The 20,239-nt window shown below is 42.3% G+C and overlaps 1 protein-coding gene and 1 long non-coding RNA gene across 2 annotated transcripts in view; both read left to right on the plus strand.

The window, feature by feature from the left end:
• Positions 1-1,873: 1,873 nt before the first annotated feature.
• On the plus strand, positions 1,874-7,592 carry LOC119510412. The gene is made up of 3 exons (XR_005211916.1): positions 1,874-1,940; positions 7,024-7,114; positions 7,468-7,592. It is a non-coding gene; the product is annotated as an uncharacterized LOC119510412 (long non-coding RNA).
• Positions 7,593-9,178: 1,586 nt separating this feature from the next.
• PKD2L1 (polycystin 2 like 1, transient receptor potential cation channel) overlaps positions 9,179-20,239 on the plus strand; it is a 47,769-nt gene continuing 36,708 nt past the window's right edge. The window contains exons 1-3 of the mRNA XM_037804693.1: positions 9,179-9,193; positions 10,286-10,558; positions 11,126-11,239. Of these exons, the coding sequence (XP_037660621.1) occupies positions 10,324-10,558; positions 11,126-11,239 (349 nt within the window). The 5' untranslated portion in view covers positions 9,179-9,193; positions 10,286-10,323. The remainder of the gene's footprint in view (positions 9,194-10,285; positions 10,559-11,125; positions 11,240-20,239) is intronic.

A 20,239-nucleotide genomic window follows, 5' to 3' on the forward strand; every position in this document is an offset into this window, starting at 1 on the left:
TCAGTATCTTAAATATATCATTCCTCTGCCTTCTCACCTCCATGGTTTCTACTGAGAAATCCTCACATAGTCTTATCATGCTTCCTTTGTATGTGATGGATCGCTTTTCTCTTGCTGCTTTCAGAATTCTCTCTTTGACTTTGACATTTGATAATCTGATTATTAAGTGTCTTGAAGTTGTTCTACTTGGATCTATTCTGTTTGGGGTACACTGCATTTCTTGGATCTGTAATTTTATGTCTTTCATAAGAGATGGGAAATTTTCAGTGATTATTTCCTCCATTATTCTTTCTGCCCCTTTCCTCTTCTCTTCTTCTGGGACACCCATGACATGTATATTTGTGTGCTTCATGTTGTCATTCAATTCCCTGAGACCCTGCTCATTGTTCTTTTCCCTATCTGTTCTATTGTGTGTAGGAAGGAAAAAGAAAAACAGAAAGAAAGAAAGAAAGAAAGAAAGAAAGAAATTCCCTTTACAGAGCCAGTCCCCAGACCTCCAGTTCATCAGGCAAGAACTGGAGTTGTTGCCCAGTTTTGTGTGCCCCTTTTCTTGGGACACAGCCATTTTCCAGTATTCTGAGGTCAGTTGACTCCAAAAGCCTCTGTTTTTATTTATTTATGTATTTTTTCCCCCATCAGTTCTGCCTCCTCTCTTCCAGGAGAAACCTCTGGGTTCCTCTCCTCCTTGATCTCAGTTTATCTATGCTCATAGCTTGTATTCAGTAGCCCAAATTAACAAATTAAAACCACAATTGGAGCTTGGTAGAGCCACATTCCTGTCTTCCTGGAGAGACTGCTTCTTTTTCCCATATGTTCCAAATCAGCCTGCTGTGCCAGTGGGGGAGGAGTGCCAGCTGCACAATTTGGGGAGTTTTACTTACAGTTCTATGCTGTGATCTCAGCTGTTCCATCCATTCCAGACTAGTGTACGATGCTGTCCGGTCACAGATGTTCCCCTACCCTAATAGTTGTTCCAGATTATTTACTAGTTGTAAACAGTAAATAATCCTGGCTATTTGGTAGTTGTTATAGGGGACTAACTAAATTCCATACCTCCCTTTGCCACCATCTTGCCCTGCCTTTTTTTTTTTCCTTCCTATTATCACTAATGCTGATGAATTATCAGAATAGATTCCTAGACCTGGGATTACAGGGTCAAGGAAATAAAAAATGAAACTTTTGGATCTGAATTCCTATTCAGAACTTGTACTTGCACCAGTTAAGCTATTCTATCTCTTTTATTAATTTTAATCTCTTTTCTAGGTCTTGAGGAGGCAACCAATTTCAAGAGTGACATGATTGTGTTCCATATTTTAAGGCAAGAATCTGATGTAAGATTCCAAACTTAGTTCTACTCACATTCCAGTAACCATGAGGGATAAAGATGACTAAATCTTAACATTTCTTGCAATATTATAACTTCCCCCTTGTTTGTTCTTTTGACTTAGTCTGTTTCCCTGTGTTTATTAGCAGTAAAATTTTTTTTGAAAGCCTCAGGACAAGAAGGGGGGGAAAGGAACAGACATCATCGTTTCATTACTCATTGGCCCCAGAGTCAGGTCTCCCACTATATATCCTCAGAGTGCTCTGTACCTCTCCTCTGTAGTGCTTTTTATGATTATAAATCCTGAATTATTCATGTAAGCATTTGTTTAACACTTCTCTCCCCACTTAAGTGAGGAGGCAGGGCCCATGATGATCTTGTTTGCAGCTTCATCACCGGAGCTAAGCAAAGTACCCACCATGTAGTCGACACTCAGTAAGTACCTGGAATGAATTAATGACTAAAGTGACAACTGGATGGAAGAATATCTATCACCTGTAACGGGGCTCTCAGAGGCTGGGAATGAAGTGGAAGAGTGACATCAGAAGGACCTGCCCTGCTCTGATCTCCCCTCTTCAAAGGTTTTGCACATCAGTGGTGCCTCAGGTGGAACTTGGTGAGTGACTCTGAGGGTAGGAAGAATTGAGTTCTTTTAGGTACTCTTCCCCAAGACCATCAGTCAGACAACTCCTTTCTCTTTCATACCTTTTTTTCTCCTTCCCTCCTCTTGAGATGGGTCCCTCTCTTTCTTTCTATCCTGGTTTCTCATTCTCATATGGAGTTCTTTCCTCCCCAGTTCACTTCCTTCCAGCTGGTGTCCTAACTGATACTCAGCACCAGCCATAGAATTCTGATGCAGCCAGACTCTGCCTAAAAGTGATAATACTGATGGATTACTTCAGGACCACATGAACACATGATGTCTGGACTATGTTAGAAATGAGGGACTGTCTCAGGCGCATGATCATGACCTCAGAACCAAGTTTCCAGGGATTCTGGAAGCTCAGTGGATGTATCATCTGTCTTACACCTACCTGAATTTGATTGGTGCTCTCCATCTGTCCAATCTTATGTGGAGGGCATGGACAAATGGACATAGATGTCCAGGAGGATCCTCTAGAAATAGGGAGAAAGCTGAGGCTCTTTCAAAAGGATCTCTTTTGAGAGGTGAAAGATGCAAAGTGTATTCCAACAAGATCTATGAAAGGAAGGACGTTAAAGGATAAAGTGGGCCATTTTAATGAGAAGCTGGGTCACTCCAGTCTCTCCGTGAAGACCCATATGAAACTGAACAAAATGCTATTTTCTGGCTTTCTGGGCTAGGGTCAGCTGCAATTAGACTTCATATATCCCAAGCCTTCTAGTTGATCTGTCTTGTTCATTGGCATATTGAACAGCAGAGAAGTCTGTGGAGGCCCCTGATCCAATGCTGTTCTGTCTGTTGCATGAAAACACATAGCAAAGGAGTCCCACCCCATTAGACCTGCCCTACAAGAAATGATAAAGGGAGTTCTGTAGGTGGAAAGGAAAAGACACTAGATAGTAGATCAAAGCTGTATGATGATATAAAAATCTCCAGTAAATAAGGAGATGGGAAAAATATAAATCCCAGTACAATTGAATTTTTTACTTGTTAACTCCACTTTTTTACTTCCTAGAGGAACTAAACTGCAAATGCATAAAAAGTATGATAAATCAGTGATTTTGGACTCATAATCTATGAATATGTAATTTGTGACAAGAACCGCATAAAGGTGGGGGGAACAGAGGGATATAGCACCGGGTTTGTACACGCTGTTAAAGTGAATTTGGTTTCAAACCAAACAAAATTGTTATAGATTTAGGATGTTAAATTAAAGTTCTATGGTAACTAGAAAGAGAATGACAGAGAATATGTACACTCATAGAGACAGAAAGTAGAGTATAGGGTGCTAAAGGCTGTGGGAGGGGAAATGGGGAATTAATGTATAATGGGAATAGGGTTTCTGTTTGGGGTGATGGGAAAATTCTAGTCATGGGTGGTGGTGAGGGTAAGCAGCATTGTGAATGGGATTAATCCCACTGAATAGTATGTTTGAGAGTGGTTGAGATGGGAAAGTTTACGTTGTGTACATTTTTTCACAATTTTTAAAAAAAGAGCAACTACACAGACAATGACAATTAAATGCAATACGTGATCCTGGATGAGATTTAATAATGGAGGAGAAAAGGCTCAAAAGTATATTATTGAGGCATATGAAAAATTGGAATACAGATTTTAAGCTTTATATTAACATCAAGTTTCTTGAACTTGATAATTGTATTTAAGGTGGTTACATAAGTGAATACACTTTTTCTCAGGAAATATACATGGCAGAATTAAGTATACAAGGAACATGAGGTACACAACCTACTCTCAAATCTTCAGAAAATGTTAGATAGATAGATAGATAGATAGATAGATAGAATGATGCACAGCAAATGTGCAAAATGTTAAAATTGGTTGATCTAGGTATCTGGGAGGGATGGGGGTGGGTTAGAGTTCTCTGATTGGAGTTTGTATTATTTTAGCAACTGTCCTGTAGGGTTGAAATTATTTCAAAATAAAAAGCTTAAAGAAACAAAAAGGTCATTAGTCAACAAACTGATGTAATCCAAATAAAGTAGTTCAAATTATAACACACACACACATACAATAGGCAAGGATTCCCTTGGACTTAGCCTACTCATGTCTGTTTGCCTGGTCCATCATGTTTGTTACAGAAAACTTGGGCTACTCAAATTACAGAATTTTTAAAAAAATTTTTATATTCAATTTTATTGTGATACATTCACATACCATACAGTCATCCACAGTGTACAATCAATTGTTCACAGTACCATTATATAATTGTGCATTAAACACCACAATTAATTTTTGAACATTTTCATTACCACACACAGAAAAAGAATGAGAATAGTTATAGTGAAAAAGAACACCCAGAACATCCCATACCCCCCATCCCTCCCTATTATTCATTTACTTTTTGTCCTCATTTTTCTATTTATCTGTCCATACAACGTATAAAGGGAGTGGGAGCCACAAAGTTTTCACAATCAAAAGGTCACACAGTGTAAACTACATAGTTATATAATCTTCTTCAAGAATAAAGGCTACTGGGTTGCAGTTCAACAGTTTCAGGTATTTCCTTCTATCTAGCCCAAAACAATTGTTCCAGACAATTTACTAGTAGTTCCTGGCTATTTACTAGTTGCTCTAGAGAGCTAACTAAATTCCACACCTCTCTATGCTGCCATCTTGCCCTGCCCTAGAAATGTTAGTATTTTTTTACACAGGTGGCTCTAGTGGCATATTTGGTGAAGTTTAAGGTCTTTAACCAGGGTTCTTTCTTATAGATAAATGGTTTCCAATGTCTTCCATTGAGAATAATTGTTATAGTGAGGCACTTACTATGGAGTGTGTCCTATTGTTTATGTGTATTGGGATGAAAAAGATTGAGGATCATTATGTAGGATACAGAAGGCGGTTTGGAGCTTGCTTCTCCCTGCAGAACCTGGAAGGTGAATCATCCCAGGGTTCCTTTTTCTAGAATGTTGAATATGACTTATCCCAGGGAGTCCTTCTGGAGAACTTATAAGGTGATGGGCCACAAGTTTCCTTCCTATAGGCTTTAACATGTCTGGGCTCTTTGTCAGAGCCTAGTAGATCAGGCTGGAACTGAAGAAGCTGGCTAGGATACGCATGGTGTGAAAAGGAAGTGCACTGATAGCAGATAGGGTTAATTCTCCTCCATGTACCTGCATTAAGATAGCAAATTACAAAAAAAATTTTTTTTGAACCCAGTGAAGGAATTAATTCCCCAAATGGGCTAAGTGGCATCATGATGAAGAGGTGCTTCTGGTTTTCATGGGCCACAAGGGTTATCATTTGGCTGTAAAGACTCTTCTTGCAAAACACATCTCTAATAAGGGACTTGTGTCCAAAACCTGCAAAGAACTCTTAAAACTCAACAATAAGAAAACAAATAAACCAATTATAAAATGGGCAAAAGATCTGAACAGACAACTTTCCAAAGAAGATACACAAATGGAAAATAAGCATATGAAAAGATGTTCAATATCATATGTCATCAGGAATTACAAATCAAAACAATGAGATACCACTTGTTCTGGTTTGCTAATGCTGCTGTTATGCAAAATACCAGAAATGGACTGGCGTTTATAAAAGGGATTTATTTGGTTACAAATTTACAGTTTTGTGGCCATAAAAGTGTGTAATCTAAGGCATCAATAAGAGGATACCTTCACTGAAGAACAGCCAATGGCATGTGGAACACCTCTGTCTGTTGAGAAGGCATGTGGCTGGTGTCTGCTGGTCCCTTGTGCCGGTTTGTATTTCAGCTCCTCTCTCAGCTCCTGTGCATCTAACTGTCTTGGGGTCCTCTCTTAGCTTCTCTGGAGCAAACTCTGGGCTAGCATCTCCAAACATCTCCAAGCATCTCCAAGTGTCAGTGTCAGTGTCAGCTCTTAGCTTCTCTCCAGAATGTCACTCTAAGCTGCTCTCAGCGTGAGCTCTTTTTAAAGGACTCCAGTAAACTAATCAAGACCTACCCTGCACGGGCATGATCAAATCTCCATGGAAACATTTAATCAAGTGGTCACACCCTAATCAAAAAGATTAACAAATCTGCTCCCACAAGATTGCATTAAAGAACATGGCTTCTCAGGGACCTAATATATCCAAACCAGCACTCCACTACACACTTACTAGAATGACTAAATCCAAAACACTGATGACACCAAATAATGTTGAGCTTGAGGAGCAACAGGAACTCTCATTCATTGCTAGTGGGAATGCAAAATGGTACAGCCACTTTGGAAGACAGTTTGGCAGTTTCTTATAAAGTCAATTATAGGCCTACCATATGCCCCAGCAATCACGCTCCTAGGTATTTACCAAAAAAAGTTGAAAACTGATGTCCACACAAAAACCTGAACATGAATGTTTATAGCAGCTTTATTCATAATTGCCAAAAATTGGAAGCAACCAATAGGTGAATGGATAAAGAAACTGTGATACATCCATACAATGGAATATTATTCAGCAATAAAAAGAAATGAGCTATCATGGCCTGAAAAGACATGAAAAAAAATTAAATACATATTGCTAAGTGAAAGAAGCCAGTCTGAAAAGGCTATGCATACTGTATGATTCCAACTATATGATATTCTGGAAAAGGCAAAACTATAGAGACTCTAAAAAGACCAGTAGTTTCCAGAGGTCTGAGCAAGGGAAGGGGAAGATGAATAGTGGAGCACAGGGCATTTTTAGGACAGTGAAACTATCCTGTTTGATACTGTGGATATATGAGATTATGCATTTGTAAACCATAGAACTGTACAACACAAAGAGTGAACCCTAATGGAAACTATGGACTTGAGTTAATAATAACGCATTGATATTGTTTTAGTTGTAACAAATATATCGTATCACTAATGCAAGCAGGAAACTGGGGGTGGGGAGTTGGGAGGAAAGACAGGGTATATGGGAACTCTGTGTACTTCCTATGTCAGTCCTCTATAAACCTAAAACTGCTCTAAAAAACTGCTCTAAAAAAATCTATTAAATTAAAATAAACCTCTTCTAAGAGGTGCTCTCATTCAAAGACTACCTTTTAAATAATACTCTTCAGCCCAAGTGCTATCATTCCATTTTGCAGGTGTCATCTGCTGGAAATGGAATGGTTTGGATGCAGAGAGTCCTGGTACCCTTGTCCCTCAGAGACAATGACACTGGAGCCCTGGCTGAAGGTATCTATCATAGTCATGAATTGCCAAATGTGAGTAGAGTGCATGAGATTGGATGCTATGATAAGACAATTAAATTTGTTTTATGATTTGTAGTACACAGTTTATAAAGACTTCCATAATCTCTCATTTTAACACTAAAACAATTCTTAAGATCAGCAGAGCAGGCATTACTATCAAAACTTTGCAGATAGGTAAAATAAGTCTTAAAAGTGATTTACCCAGAAACATATGGCTAGTAAGTAAGCTGGGTCAAGAGTTAAACTCAGGAGTCTTGGTTCCAAGTTCAAGGCTCTGAGGTAGGTGGCAGCCTGAGCCACAGGACTCCCCTGAAACTGGTTGCTCTTTTTTAACAGGGTGTGGTCATGCAGGTGCCGGTAGAAGCTTGAGGACGTGAGAACTGCTAGACATAAAGTTATCTGGAGATCCCACTTGATTACCACATTTGCAATTTCTTGTGCAAGATTAAGCACCTTAGGCCTTCCTATTGCCTTTTGAAAAATTTCTCAAGCTATGTTGCATAACCTGTGCCGCTAGGATTGCTCTACACACATGCAGAGGGCTCAAGGCTGAACATTCAAACCTCTGTCAACCACAGATCTCCCCCAGAATTCAGAATCACCACAATGGAATCAGAAGCCATCGCCTGTTCCTCTCCCTGCTTCTCTGGACCAGACTGTTAGCTTCCTGTTATCACCCCTGTCCCAGGCCTGTTTTGCAAGCCAGGGGCCTTTTGCATTTGTTCAAAAGGCTTGTGAGTGAGAGGCAGCAGCTCCCTTTCTTTTACCATGAGATGATTTAACACAAAATGGTTGATATTGGCATGGTTCCTTATCCTTTTTGTTCTCAAAGAAAACAAGCACCTTGAAGTGTGTCTTACTAATGGGTAGAGTAGGGAGACTGGGTTCTGCTCCATCCAGGAAAGCTCACTAAGAGTCCTCAGGCACTCTAGCCCAGGCACGAAAATAATTCCTTTAATGGTATCTGGGCCTGGGGCAGGAGGTCCATGCAGCAGACCTAGCAGGTAGGACAACCACTTTTTCAACCCTGTCTCAGAAGTTGGAGTACACTTACTTATCAAATGGCTGAGCCCAGCCCTGTGTTGTCTGGGATTAGAACCTCTTTATGGGGGCACTCAAGACTGGTGACTTCCAGGAGGCTGATGTTTTACCAAACGTGAAGGTGGGTTTCAGGCCAGTAGAGCAATAAAATAGCCCTAGGTGGGGAGTCAGGAATTGGAGAGAGGACAGTACCTCCCCCCACAACCCAGATATCAGGGATGAGTGACTGCAGGTTGTAACCACCAGCGCCTGTGGGACCTGTCCCATTCTGGGGCACAGTACCTGCCTGTCGGTGACCCAGGATAGGTAATCAGAGGTTGGAGCTGGGCACAGACAGGGATGTGCTTTGGGGCCCATGCCAGGATTTGAATTCAAAGACCTGGGACTGGAAAGAAAGTAGATCAGTTCTGATATCTCCTGTATTCCATTTTGTGCTCAAACTCATGGTTCTAGGCCCAGTACTAAGAGCCATGGGATAAGATCACCACCTGTACCAGTTTGTATGTATGTCCCCCAGAAAAAGCCATGTTCTTTGATGCAATCTTGTGGGGACAGACATATTAGTGGGGATTAAGTGGCAACGTTTGGATTAGGTTGTTTCCATGGAAATGCACCCCACCCAACTTTGGGTGATAACTCTGATTGGATAATTTCCTTGGAGGTGTGGCCCCGCCCATTCAGTGTGGGCCTTGATTAGTTTACTGTAGCACTATAGAAGCTCAGACAGAAGGAGTGAACTTGCTACAGCCAAGAGGGACACTTTGAAGAATGCACAGGAGCTGAGAGAGGAACTGCAGTTTACAAAGACATTTTGAAGACACCTGTTGAAAGCAGACTCTTGCTCCAGAGAAGCTAAGAGAGGACAAACACCCCAAGAGCAACTAAGAGTGAGATTTTTGAGGAACTGCAGCCTAGAAAGGAATAACCTGGGAGAAAGCCATTTTGAAACCAGGACTCTGGAGCAGACACCAGCCACGTGCCTTCTCAGCTAACAGACACCATTGGCCATCCTCCAGTGAAGGTACCCGATTTGGACACTTTATGGACTTGAGACTGTAACTGTGTAGTCAAATAAACCCCCTTTTATAAAAGCCAATCCATTTCTGGTGTTTTGCATTCCCGCAGCATTAGTAAACTAGAACACCAGCTAAGCTGAGTCCAGATATCCACTCCCCTTAGAGAGTCCCAAGTCACATTGCCCTTACCCTTTGCTCTCTGGTCCATTCCCCCAACCAGAGCTTAGTTTTTTCCCTAGTTGAGCCCCACACCCATACAGTACACCCTTCTATTGGTATATCTCACCCATAAGCCATGGGAGGGCAAACGTCAGAAGAAAGGATACAGGCAACCCAGAGCCCAGCAGTCCCTCCTCCTTTTCCATCAGGGGTCAGAGACCCTGTCCCATTAGTGTCTGAGACAGGGCTCCTCCTGCCATTATATTTTCCCCCAGTGATGGGGGTGGAGTGAGGGAAGGGAACCCTCCTCTTCCACTCCACTAAGGGACAGCTCAAGGTGAGACATTAAAGGAGCCTCAGGCATCATTGGTAGAGCCTGAGAGGGAGGCAGCACATTTCAATCCCCCATCCCTGGCCTTGGTCGCCACCCCGATCCATGTCGGCCCTTTCAGGAGCTTTTAGTGGAAATCAGCTCAGACCCACGATGGAGTCCTCCATCCTCCCCCTTCTCCCAGCCCCTCCCTTTGCTCTTTCATCACCTCTTTCGTCTGACCTCTGGACCATCTCTCCACCAGGGCCTATCTGCATGCAGTGTCCCCACTTTCATCTCTTTCATCCTCCCTTCCTTCCACCCTAGTCTTCACATCTTCCTCGTATCCCCCTTCTCCCCTTTGCCAAACCCCTGCCTCCCAGTTCCCTCCCAACCCCTTTCTTCTTGTCCTCTGGGACTTGCAGCAAGAGGAAGAGAGAGCGAGCCCCTGACAGGACTGAGATCATTCCCCACCCCTGTCCCTCCTCATCTGCTCCCTCCCCCAAGCAGGCACTGATTTCTCCCTACAAAAGATAGGAGCAGAGGCTGTCTGAGACCAGCTGCTCTCGTGCTTTCTTTCCTTTGCCCTCAGCTGGCTAGCTTGGGCAGTGGCTCTCTCTTTCTCCAGGCGAGAGTGGGCACCTGAGGTACCCCACTTCATTCCCTATGAAGACTGTGGAAAGTCTTGAGGGGCAGGAGATGCAAAAGCTGGGGAGTGGAGCCTGGGACAACCCTGCCTACAGCGGTCCCCCTTCCCCGCATGGGACACTGAGGTTCTGCACTATCTCCAGTGTGGTGCCCCCCCAGCCCCAAGCCAAGAAGCCTGAAGATGGTCCACAGGAGAAAGCACACAGGACCCCGGTGTATAGCTGCTGCCTCCATATCTGTCATGGCATCAGAGGTACTTGATCAGGGGAGGGTTCTCCTGGGATCTTGGAGACAGAAGAAGAGGTCCCCAAAAGCCTTCTTGGGGGGAGGGGGTGGGATGGATTGTGCTCTGAAGAAGAGGTGAAATTTTGGTGTATGTTTGGAGTTTGTGAATTGTCTGTGTTAGAGCTGTATGTCCCAGAACACAGAGGCCAATATCCTGGGCTCCCTAGCAGGGCAGCCTGGCATGGTCATCACTTAGGAGCTCAGAGAGGTATGTTAGAGCTAATTTGGGGGAGGCCAGGTATGTGATGATACCTGGACTGCCCACTAGATCAAGTGCTCCTTCTAATACTTTTGCTTTCCTTGGCCCAGAGCCTTCACCCATGCCTCTGCTGAGGATGTGCTTCTCAGGGAGGTTGGTGGAGGAGGACAGACATGGGTATCATTAGAGTAGCCAGATTGAGGCAAAGGATAAGGTGATGGGTATGGAAAAGGACTAGGGTGGCAATGTGGGTAAAGTCCAGGGGCAGATGATTGGGGAAAACCAGGAGGGGTCCTGCCACTGGAGGACACTGGGCATCTCTCGAATGCTCCTTAGGACTTTGGGGAACAACTCTGACTGAGAACACAGCCGAGAACCGGGAACTTTATGTCAAGACCACCCTGCGGGAACTTTTGGTGTACGTCTTGTTCCTGGTGGACATCTGTCTATGTGAGTAACATCTGTCTTTGTGTACATCTGTCTGTGAGAAGCATCTATGTGTGTAACCTCTATGTACACATTTCTGCAGGCAACATCTGTAGGGACAGCATCCATCTGTGAAAGCAGGCTGTGTCCTGGGAACTTAAAATCAATATTCAGTCCTATTTATTACCCTTTCAGCTTAAGATATTTTGTTATAAAAATAACTAGTCATTTAGTTCAGTAGAAGCAGGTGGACTGTTAGAAAGCTTGCTAATAAAAATTGCTTTGTCAAGAATTACATGGGGAACTCAGTTTTTAAATTCAGTTTACTGACATCTACTCAGCAGCCATTGTTTTCTATTGGCAGGTGGAAGTTTTTAGGAGTGGAGACCATTCCTTTCTGTTTCAACAGTTTGGTGGTTTTCACACTGTTATTTTACTGCAACGGATCCATGTTTCTTTAGAGGCAGGAAGAAAAATATACAGGAGTTCTTAAAGCTCAAAGCTCTGATAAATGAGTTAGAGATGCAAATGGAGTTGTGGTGGTCAATGCAGATAAGATTCTCCTGTGTGAGAGCCGCCAGGCCACAGGTAGTGGAGGGGAGCGTATCTGAAGCTCTAGCTGTAGTTACAAACTGGCAAGGTTTGGTCTCTAAGTTGAGAGAAGCAGGTAAAAAAAAATAGAAGGGTGGACCCTGGAAGTACAGAGTTTAATAAAGAACTGTAGATAATAATAGAGTTGGACCAAATAGATCCAAAAGGCCTATGGACAGGACGGTGCTACTTTGTGCTCAGCAAATTACTTCTTTACAAACCCGTGCAGCAAGTGAAGTTTGACTAGTTAAATCGAGTTGTGTATGTGTGTGCTGATTAAAGGTGTAGCTTGGGCCAAACAACCAAGGTGTCTCTCATTACGAGGTGGCATTGTATCCGATAGAAGGTTCTGCTCTTTTGAGGGTGCATGAATCTTTTCAAAGTGGAATCTGAAAGTCTGATATCAGAGTTGACAGAAAATGTCATTATCTTTGTCAGCCACCTACATCGATGTAAGCCATCTGGGAAACTGAGCAGAAAGCACTTCCCTCTGGCTGTATGCTGTTAGGACTGACTCTGTGCCGGGCAGCGGGGGCAGTTCCAAGTGTTTCCCACAGGTCACTCAGCATGGAATGAAAGGAAACTGCACGTGGGGAATGACAGCAGACCGAGAGTCCATTCTGTGGGGCCCATTTGTTTGCGTTCAGCAAATGACTGTCAGGAATTCATTTTTTAACATATTGATTTTTTTTCTTAACTATTTGCTAGGAAGGAGTGTTCCCTCTCAGTTTTCAGGCACCATGACAGCAGCTGAAACCCACAGACAGAAAGCCTTTCTTTATATATGACTCAAATATCTCTATTTCCAGAGTAGCCTTTGGAACAGGATTGGGAGGTTTCTATCTCCCAAGTTACAGCAAACCATTTCTGACTCTGTAGCTGAGGAGCCCATCCACTCGTGTTCCCTACCTTGTGAGATCCCAACACACTGATAAATGCCAGATGGTCTGCAGCTTGCCAAAATCTAATTCATAGATTCAGTCCAATAATTATAGAATCCTCAAGCGGTCAGGAGCTTTAGCGGTCATCTAGTTCAAGGGTGAAGACGAAGTAGTGATCCCTCCTAAAACCCCTTCTACTGTGCTCTGTCAGGTGGCCAACAGCCTCACACTGGGGAGTATTGTTGGGGATTTCACTGTTTCACGGGTCAAACCATTCCATTGTTGGGCAGCTCAGTGTACTTCCTTTAGTTACAGACATTTATAAGCCCCCTCCTCTGTGCCAGAAATTGGACTGAGGGATACAGAGATGACTGATACTTGGGCCTTCCTCTCAGGGGCTCACTCTCCTCTTTAGAATGTTCTTTCCTCTATTGAGCCATCCACTGTGCTGTTACTCTCTGAAGCATATGTGACAACCCTTCAACTGTTTGAGTGAATGTAGCTATTCATGTTTCTCTTTGGCCATCTGTACTCCAGGTTAAACAACTTCTATTTTCTCACTAAGTCAGTCATTATCATATGGTTTCCAGGGGTGGTATTATGCAGAGACTGAAAGCATAGCCTCTGAATTTACACAGACTCAAGTTCAAACACCAGCCTCTACCATTGACCTCCACTGTGTCCAGATTTGGGGGATATGTGAGGTCATGGTGAAGAAGTGATGTCTGATCTGAAACCTGAAAGATGAGGAGGATTTGGCTCCTTGAAAGGGAGGTGGAGACAGGGAAGTTTCCGGGAAGGGGGAACAGCATGTGCTGAGGCCCAGAGGTGATAGAGGGCTCAGTGAAGTGAGAGTGCATCAGTGTGGCTGGAGTGGAGGGTTTGAGGAGCAAAGTGGTAGAAAGATGAAGCTGGTGATATAAGCAGGGGCAGATAATGAAGGGCCTTATAAGCAATAATAATGAATTTGGACTTTATTCCAAGGGCTATGTGGGGGAAGCCATGGAAGTGTTATGAGCAAAGTGTGACATGATAAATTTTGAGTTCTTCTAATTCTGGAGAGAGAATAAAAATCTGGACCTTGGGTTATTGAGGTATCTCTGGGAAAATTGAGTGGGGAAGAGGATAGTCCTGTGCTAAGTATATTAATGGACTATTTTATTTAAACCTCACAGCAACCTTATCAGGGACACTGAGTCAATTCAGTGGCAGTATAGCATGTTGGATAAACACTAGGGCTATGAAGTCAGCCTGCCTGGGTTCAAGGCTGGCACTGCCAATTATTAACTGTGTGATTCTGGGCAAGTTTACTAACCTCTCTTAGCCTTGGATAATGAGGATACTCACCTGATAAGATTTTGTAAGGGTTAAATAAAATAGCCCATTAATGTGCTTAGGACAGTCTCCGGCACATGGTAAATCATATCAGTTATTATCTTTAACTGACAACAGACACTGAAAAACTATGTTATTGTGTCATGAACCCAACCACTGATGGGGGGCAAGGAAGGGAGAATTAATCTGAAACTTCTAAACCTCTGAAAATCTCTACCTTTTAGGGAGTTGGACTCTTAGTAAAGACTTTGAAATCATCATACTACCTGAAGGTATGCCATTAACTGCCTTTGAACTTGAGAATGGAAGTTCCCACTCACAAAGGGCCAGACCCAACAAGAACTTTCTCATTAGTGAGATAAAACCAATCCTAGTTTCCTAACCTCATCTTCTCCCTGCCTCTTCCTTCTCCCTGGCAAGTCTTCAGACAAATTTGAGTCCTGGGCATTGTCTCATTAGAGCCTCTCTGGTGCTATCCAAGGTCCTGGCCCCACCTCCCTGGGATCTCAGCTCCCTGGCAGCCTCCCTGAGCTCTGGTCATCTAAAACTAGACTATGCATTTTCAATGGGGGGATGAAAACTGGTTCTTGAAGGGCCAAAAACTTAGATATTATAATGGCTTGTGGCCTTCCAAAGGACTATTGTATATCTGTGGTATCAAAAATTAATTTAGTTGGGAGGGGTGATTAAGAAGAATATGTCTAACCCAGGGGAGTGAATCTCCCTGGCAACGTGGAATATGACTCCTGGGGAGGAATGTAGACCTGACATCGTGGGACGGAGAACATCTTCTTGACCAAAAGGGGGATGTGAAAGGAAATGAAATAAGCTTCAGTAGCAGAGAGATTCCAAAAGGAGCCGAGAGGTCACTCTGGTGGGCACTCTTATGCACAATTTAGACAACCCTTTTTAGGTTCTAAAGGATTGGGGTAGCTGGTGGTGGATACCTGAAACTATCAAACTACAACCCAGAACCCATGAATCTCGAAGACAGTTGTATAAAAATGTAGCTTATGAGGGGTGACAATGGGATTGGGAAAGCCATAAGGACCATACTCCACTTTGTCTAGTTTATGGATGGATGAGTAGAAAAATAGGGGAAGGAAACAAACAGACAAAGGTACCCAGTGTTCTTTTTTACTTCAATTGCTCTTTTTCACTCTAATTATTATTCTTGTTATTTTTGTGTGTGTGCTAATGAAGGTGTCAGGGATTGATTTAGGTGATGAATGTACAACTATGTAATGGTACTGTGAACAATCGAAAGTGCAATTTGTTTTGTATGACTGCGTGGTATGTGAATATATCTCAATAAAATGAAGATTAAAAAAAAAAAAAAGAAGAATATGTCTAAAGAGGATCCTGGGAGAGGGGGTAATGAGAAAAGGTTGAGAAATACTGAATTAGACTCTCCTAATTTTGCTAGTCAGCATGCTGACTAAGTTCTCCTGCCTAAGAATGAGGAATGCAGTCCTGGCCCTAAAATCTGACAAAAAGCAGGGTGGCTGTTGGGTTGTTTTGTCGTGATACTGTTTTCAACAGCTGGAGTGACATGCACTTGGATATAAGCTTTGCAAGTGTGTTTTTCCTTGTCAGTTCCTATGACTGGGTGCAGATGTTTCAGGAGCCATGTTCAATATTAAGGTGAATATTGTGGCATAATGGAAAGATAAGAACACTGTAGTTGGATAAACTGCATTCAGATCCTACCTATGCCGTTTGCTGGCTTTGTGACCTTAGGCATGTCCTTGTGGTAAAACAAGGATAATAATACCTGTATATGGAGATAACATGTTTAAAGAACCTAACACGGTCACTGGTAGTAATTATCTTTGTATTGTCTAGTGGAATTTCAAAATACTCACTTGGTACTCTAGACTGTAAAAACTTCCCTTTTCAGGTTTGTAGTTGGCGCCACATAACATTTTGACAGCATCAAAATCTCTACTTCTGACTTAAGACCTTTAAGCTAAGACATTGTCTCTAGAAGGCTACAGTTTATCATCACCATCCCCACCTTATCATCAGCATTATTATTATTATTGACAGCACAAACAACAAAACTATATTGAATCATTTTTTAATATGCCTAGCACTATGCTATATATGTTATCTCATTGGAGACTCCCAAAGACTCTATGAAATAGGTAGTTTATCATCCCATTTTACAAATCAGGAAAGGTTTAGACCTGTTAAATAGCTTGCCCAAAGTATTTGTATTATATTTGGCATTGTGCAGTCACAGATGGACTCAGTGTCAGTGGCTTTGCATCATCCAGTCCTTTTCACTAGGTTGTCATGTTCCGAGTGGACAGCAAACCTACAAACCCACTTGAAAACAGCAAAGTGGGTGACTTCAGCCACGTGAAACCTCTGGAAGCCATCCTGAATTACAAATACTCTGGAGGCCCAGGCCACATTGAAGGAAACGCTCCCTGGGGCTGCATGTTGAATTTGAGCCATCTGTGCTTTTCACCCAAGTCAGTACTCTCCCAGCAACCAGCACCCGAGAATGCCACATGCTTCTGGATGTCTTCAACTCTGCAGAGCATGAGCTGACCATCAGTGCCCAGGGCAATGAGGAGCTCATCCTGCATGCCAGCGAGTGCCAGCGAATTTTAAGGACATGCTCCCTAGTCACAATGAGGAGAGTGATGCCAGACCCAGGCAGAAGACACAGCCCCCTCAGGGCCATGCGGGAAGCCCCTCCTGGGCTCCAGCTGCCACACGGCCCCAGTAAAGGACCGAGGGGCCTTGGTCTGCAGGCTCTGGGAAGTCCCTGAGCTGCTCCTGATACCTCTGGATTGGGAGGAAGCTTCTGTCAGACTCTTCCAGAAGTCTTGGGCCATTCCTTGGAAGTTTGTGTATCCTCCCGGTATTGGACCCTCTGGTTCTGTGTTTGCCTGTCTACCACGACGTTCACAAGTGCTGCCATTGAACCTGGGTGGATCTGCAGTTCATTTCCCGGGCTCAGCGATCAATGCATGCAACCACCTAGAGACCCAGGCTCTGGGCTGGCCTCAGGTGTGTCCCTGCAATGTGGGTATTGTTCACTATTAATCAGTGAAAAAGGCAGGAGGAAAAATGGTATTTATAAAGTGGTTTACAATGCCTAAAAATCAGCTAACAAATAATATGTGTATGTGGAGGTGTGACTGTAAGGCAATGCAACAAAATGTTCAAGTGATAGAACCATGGGTGATTTTTTTCTGTTTTTCAGTTTTTATAATGCACATACCTTATATTTGAAATATATGAAATTTTCTTCAAAATAACTGGCCATTATTTTAAATTTGCTTTAAAATAACTGGCAATTTTTTAAAATAGCCGCCAGCAAATAACTGGCAGAGGCAGGAATTCAATTCAGCTACTGTTTGCCTACTCAAATTCTGAGGCTTTCAACCCTAGAGTCTACTAGAGCTGCTCTACATGCAAAATGTGTTACACATTAATTTATTAACTCTCATTAACACCTTAGCAAGGATAACTTTCTGCCCTACCCTGGTAGAAGCAGGATCTTGAGATAATTCTACCAGCTGATTAATTCTCTTTCTTTTTATTGCTGTATTTAAAAGATGATATAAAAACATTAAAGAATATTTTAAAATAAAATTCACACATAATTCATCACCGTAACATCAAAGATAGTCCCACTTTTTTATATTATCAGTCCTTATCCGTACATACACACTTTACCCAGTTGCATTATGTTGTCCACTTTCACTTTTAATTATATCATAAATATTTCCTCATGTTTCTAAGAGGTTTTTTATATTTTCATTTTAGTGACTATAATCATACCACAATTAACTATACATTTCTTTTGTTATTTCAATATTTGCCCATTATAGATAAATACACCTACACCTGCTTCTGTTTTTTTCTTTTCACTTTTGTTGAATTACTTCCTTGGGAATTTCCAGGGAGAGGGATAACTAGGCCAAAAGATAAAAATATCTCCTTAGCACTTGCTATGTGTTGTCATTTTGCCTTAATGAGAAATTATGCAAATTTATTATGCAACCAGTGCAGTAAGTTCATACCATTTTTTTCAAATTAGATATTTTCACTTATAATTTTTATTATTAAATAGGTATAAATGGCACAGTGTCCATTAATTTGTCTTTGATTACTAATAAGGATGAACAGCTTTTTCTTGTTTTAATTTATTACTTGCATTTATTTTTGTATAAATTGCATAACAAAGGCTGACAGAAGCTTCCTCCCAATCCAGAGGTATCAGGGAAGGGATGGGGCAAGAAGCTTGGAGCATTCAAGCTTAGGTGGGGACCTGCCACCAGGTGTCTCATTTCCAAGACCTGGTTTCCTGAGGATGGAAAGAACAGCCAGCAAAATTAGGCTTCCCCTAAATAGCAATTTGGCCTGGGATGGGCCCTAGTAAGCTATAGTGGCAAACCATAAAGACTTGTTTCCCTTGTGCTGTGTTCTTGGTCTTTGTGTGGAAAGACCTGAATGGGCCTAGAAACCAGAGATATTTGCAGTCTCCCCTGACTAAAGTGGAGCTATCTTTTTTATGCAGGCAATGTGGGTGAATCATCGGTCTTCTCATAATAAAAACTATCAGTTGTGTAGCCAGAGCTTACAAAGAGCTTTCATACCTATTATCTCATTTGATCCCAACAACAATCCTGTAAGGAATAGATATCATTATTTCCCCTCCACAGATTAGAAAACTATTATTATTGTCGTTATGAATAGTTTAGGAATGATCAGTCATTCAGAACTGTCCATGATGGGTGGAGTCAGTCCTGGCTCAGCTATTCCTCCGCAGAGAATGTGCTGGAGAATGATCCCCCTTGCCCCCACTGCACAAGACACCCATCATCATCATGATATTTATGAAAGGTCTTCCGGTCTTTTGTCTTCTGGGCAGGATGGCTGTAGACTTTTGTTGATGGAGGAAACATCGAAGCTCTTTGTGTGGAAACAATGACTTGTTTGTTTTAGGAGAGGTATTGTTATCTCAAAGGTGCACCAGGGACTGGCTCTGTATGGGAGAGGCTCTGAACCAGGAAGCCACTGGGTCTGGTCACCATGGAATCAGGGAGGAGGGCAGAGACCCTCGCCTTTGGTGATTCATGTTTACACGTCAGTTAATGTCAATCGGATGTTTTTAATCCATCACTGGTCATAAAGAAATGCCTGTCTCTCTTCATTCTGCCTTTTTTTAGTGGGTTTCAAGGTTCTGTCCATATATTGGTGGAATCTTGCATTTATCGGAGTGGATGATTTAAGTTTGGGAATTGGGAAAATGTTGGCTTTCCTTACTGAGCATTTCTAGAATTGACAAGAAAAGGAACAGAAATGCATTGTGTTTCAGGAAATGTCTGTGGTTGAGCTCCAATGTGGCTGTAATGATGGCAGAAGATAATTGGTCACATAGAAACAAGATATTAATGAGGGCACAATGGTGTGGTGGAAAGAACATGGGACCTGGAGTAAGGCAACCTGGTTCAAATGATGGCTCTGCCAGTTATTAGTTATGTGTCTTTGGCAGGATAGTCCAAGATACTTAATCTCTTGTAGCCTTGATTTCTTTATCTATCAAATGAGGAAAATGTCTTCCTTGTGAGGTTGGAAAAAAAGCAAATAAAGTATTTAGGACGGTGCCCAGCATAAAGTAGGCTTTCGATAAATATCAGTTGCCATTCCACATCAAAGTATAAATTAGGAAAATGTTGAAATGAAAAGTTTAAGCGAACCACTAGAAGCTTGGAATCTGCTTGAAAGCAACAGGATAATGGTTGTGAAGGATCAAAAAGAATAGGCCTTCTGGAAGTGGTTGCCAGAGATCCAGAATGGCTATAGGATGATATCTTGCCTTTCCCAACCATGTTCAGTTAACTACTGGGTAACTGAATCAGACACAGGGTTACAAAGTCCTCCTACTACTAGGATGAGGTGATCTAAGACAGCTTAACCCTAATAATAGGGATTTAGGCACCACTGGGATGTAACTATTCAACCAGTTTGCTTTTGCCTGTGTCTGCTGTGATGAATTCCCCAGTGGCCAAGGCCTGGACCCTTTTTGAAAGACTGATGGGTCTGGACACATCCTGTTGTCCAACAGCTGAGTTGACTGTCATTTAGTTTTCCTCCATGTGGGGCCATGCATTTAATCACGGCTGTATTCCAGGGACAATTCTTAGATTAAGTACTAAAGAGCAGGACATCTAGATTCTCTAGATTGTTGTAG

Source organism: Choloepus didactylus, chromosome 15 (assembly GCF_015220235.1).
Source record: "Choloepus didactylus isolate mChoDid1 chromosome 15, mChoDid1.pri, whole genome shotgun sequence".
In the NCBI taxonomy this organism is placed as follows: Eukaryota; Metazoa; Chordata; class Mammalia; order Pilosa; family Megalonychidae; genus Choloepus; species Choloepus didactylus.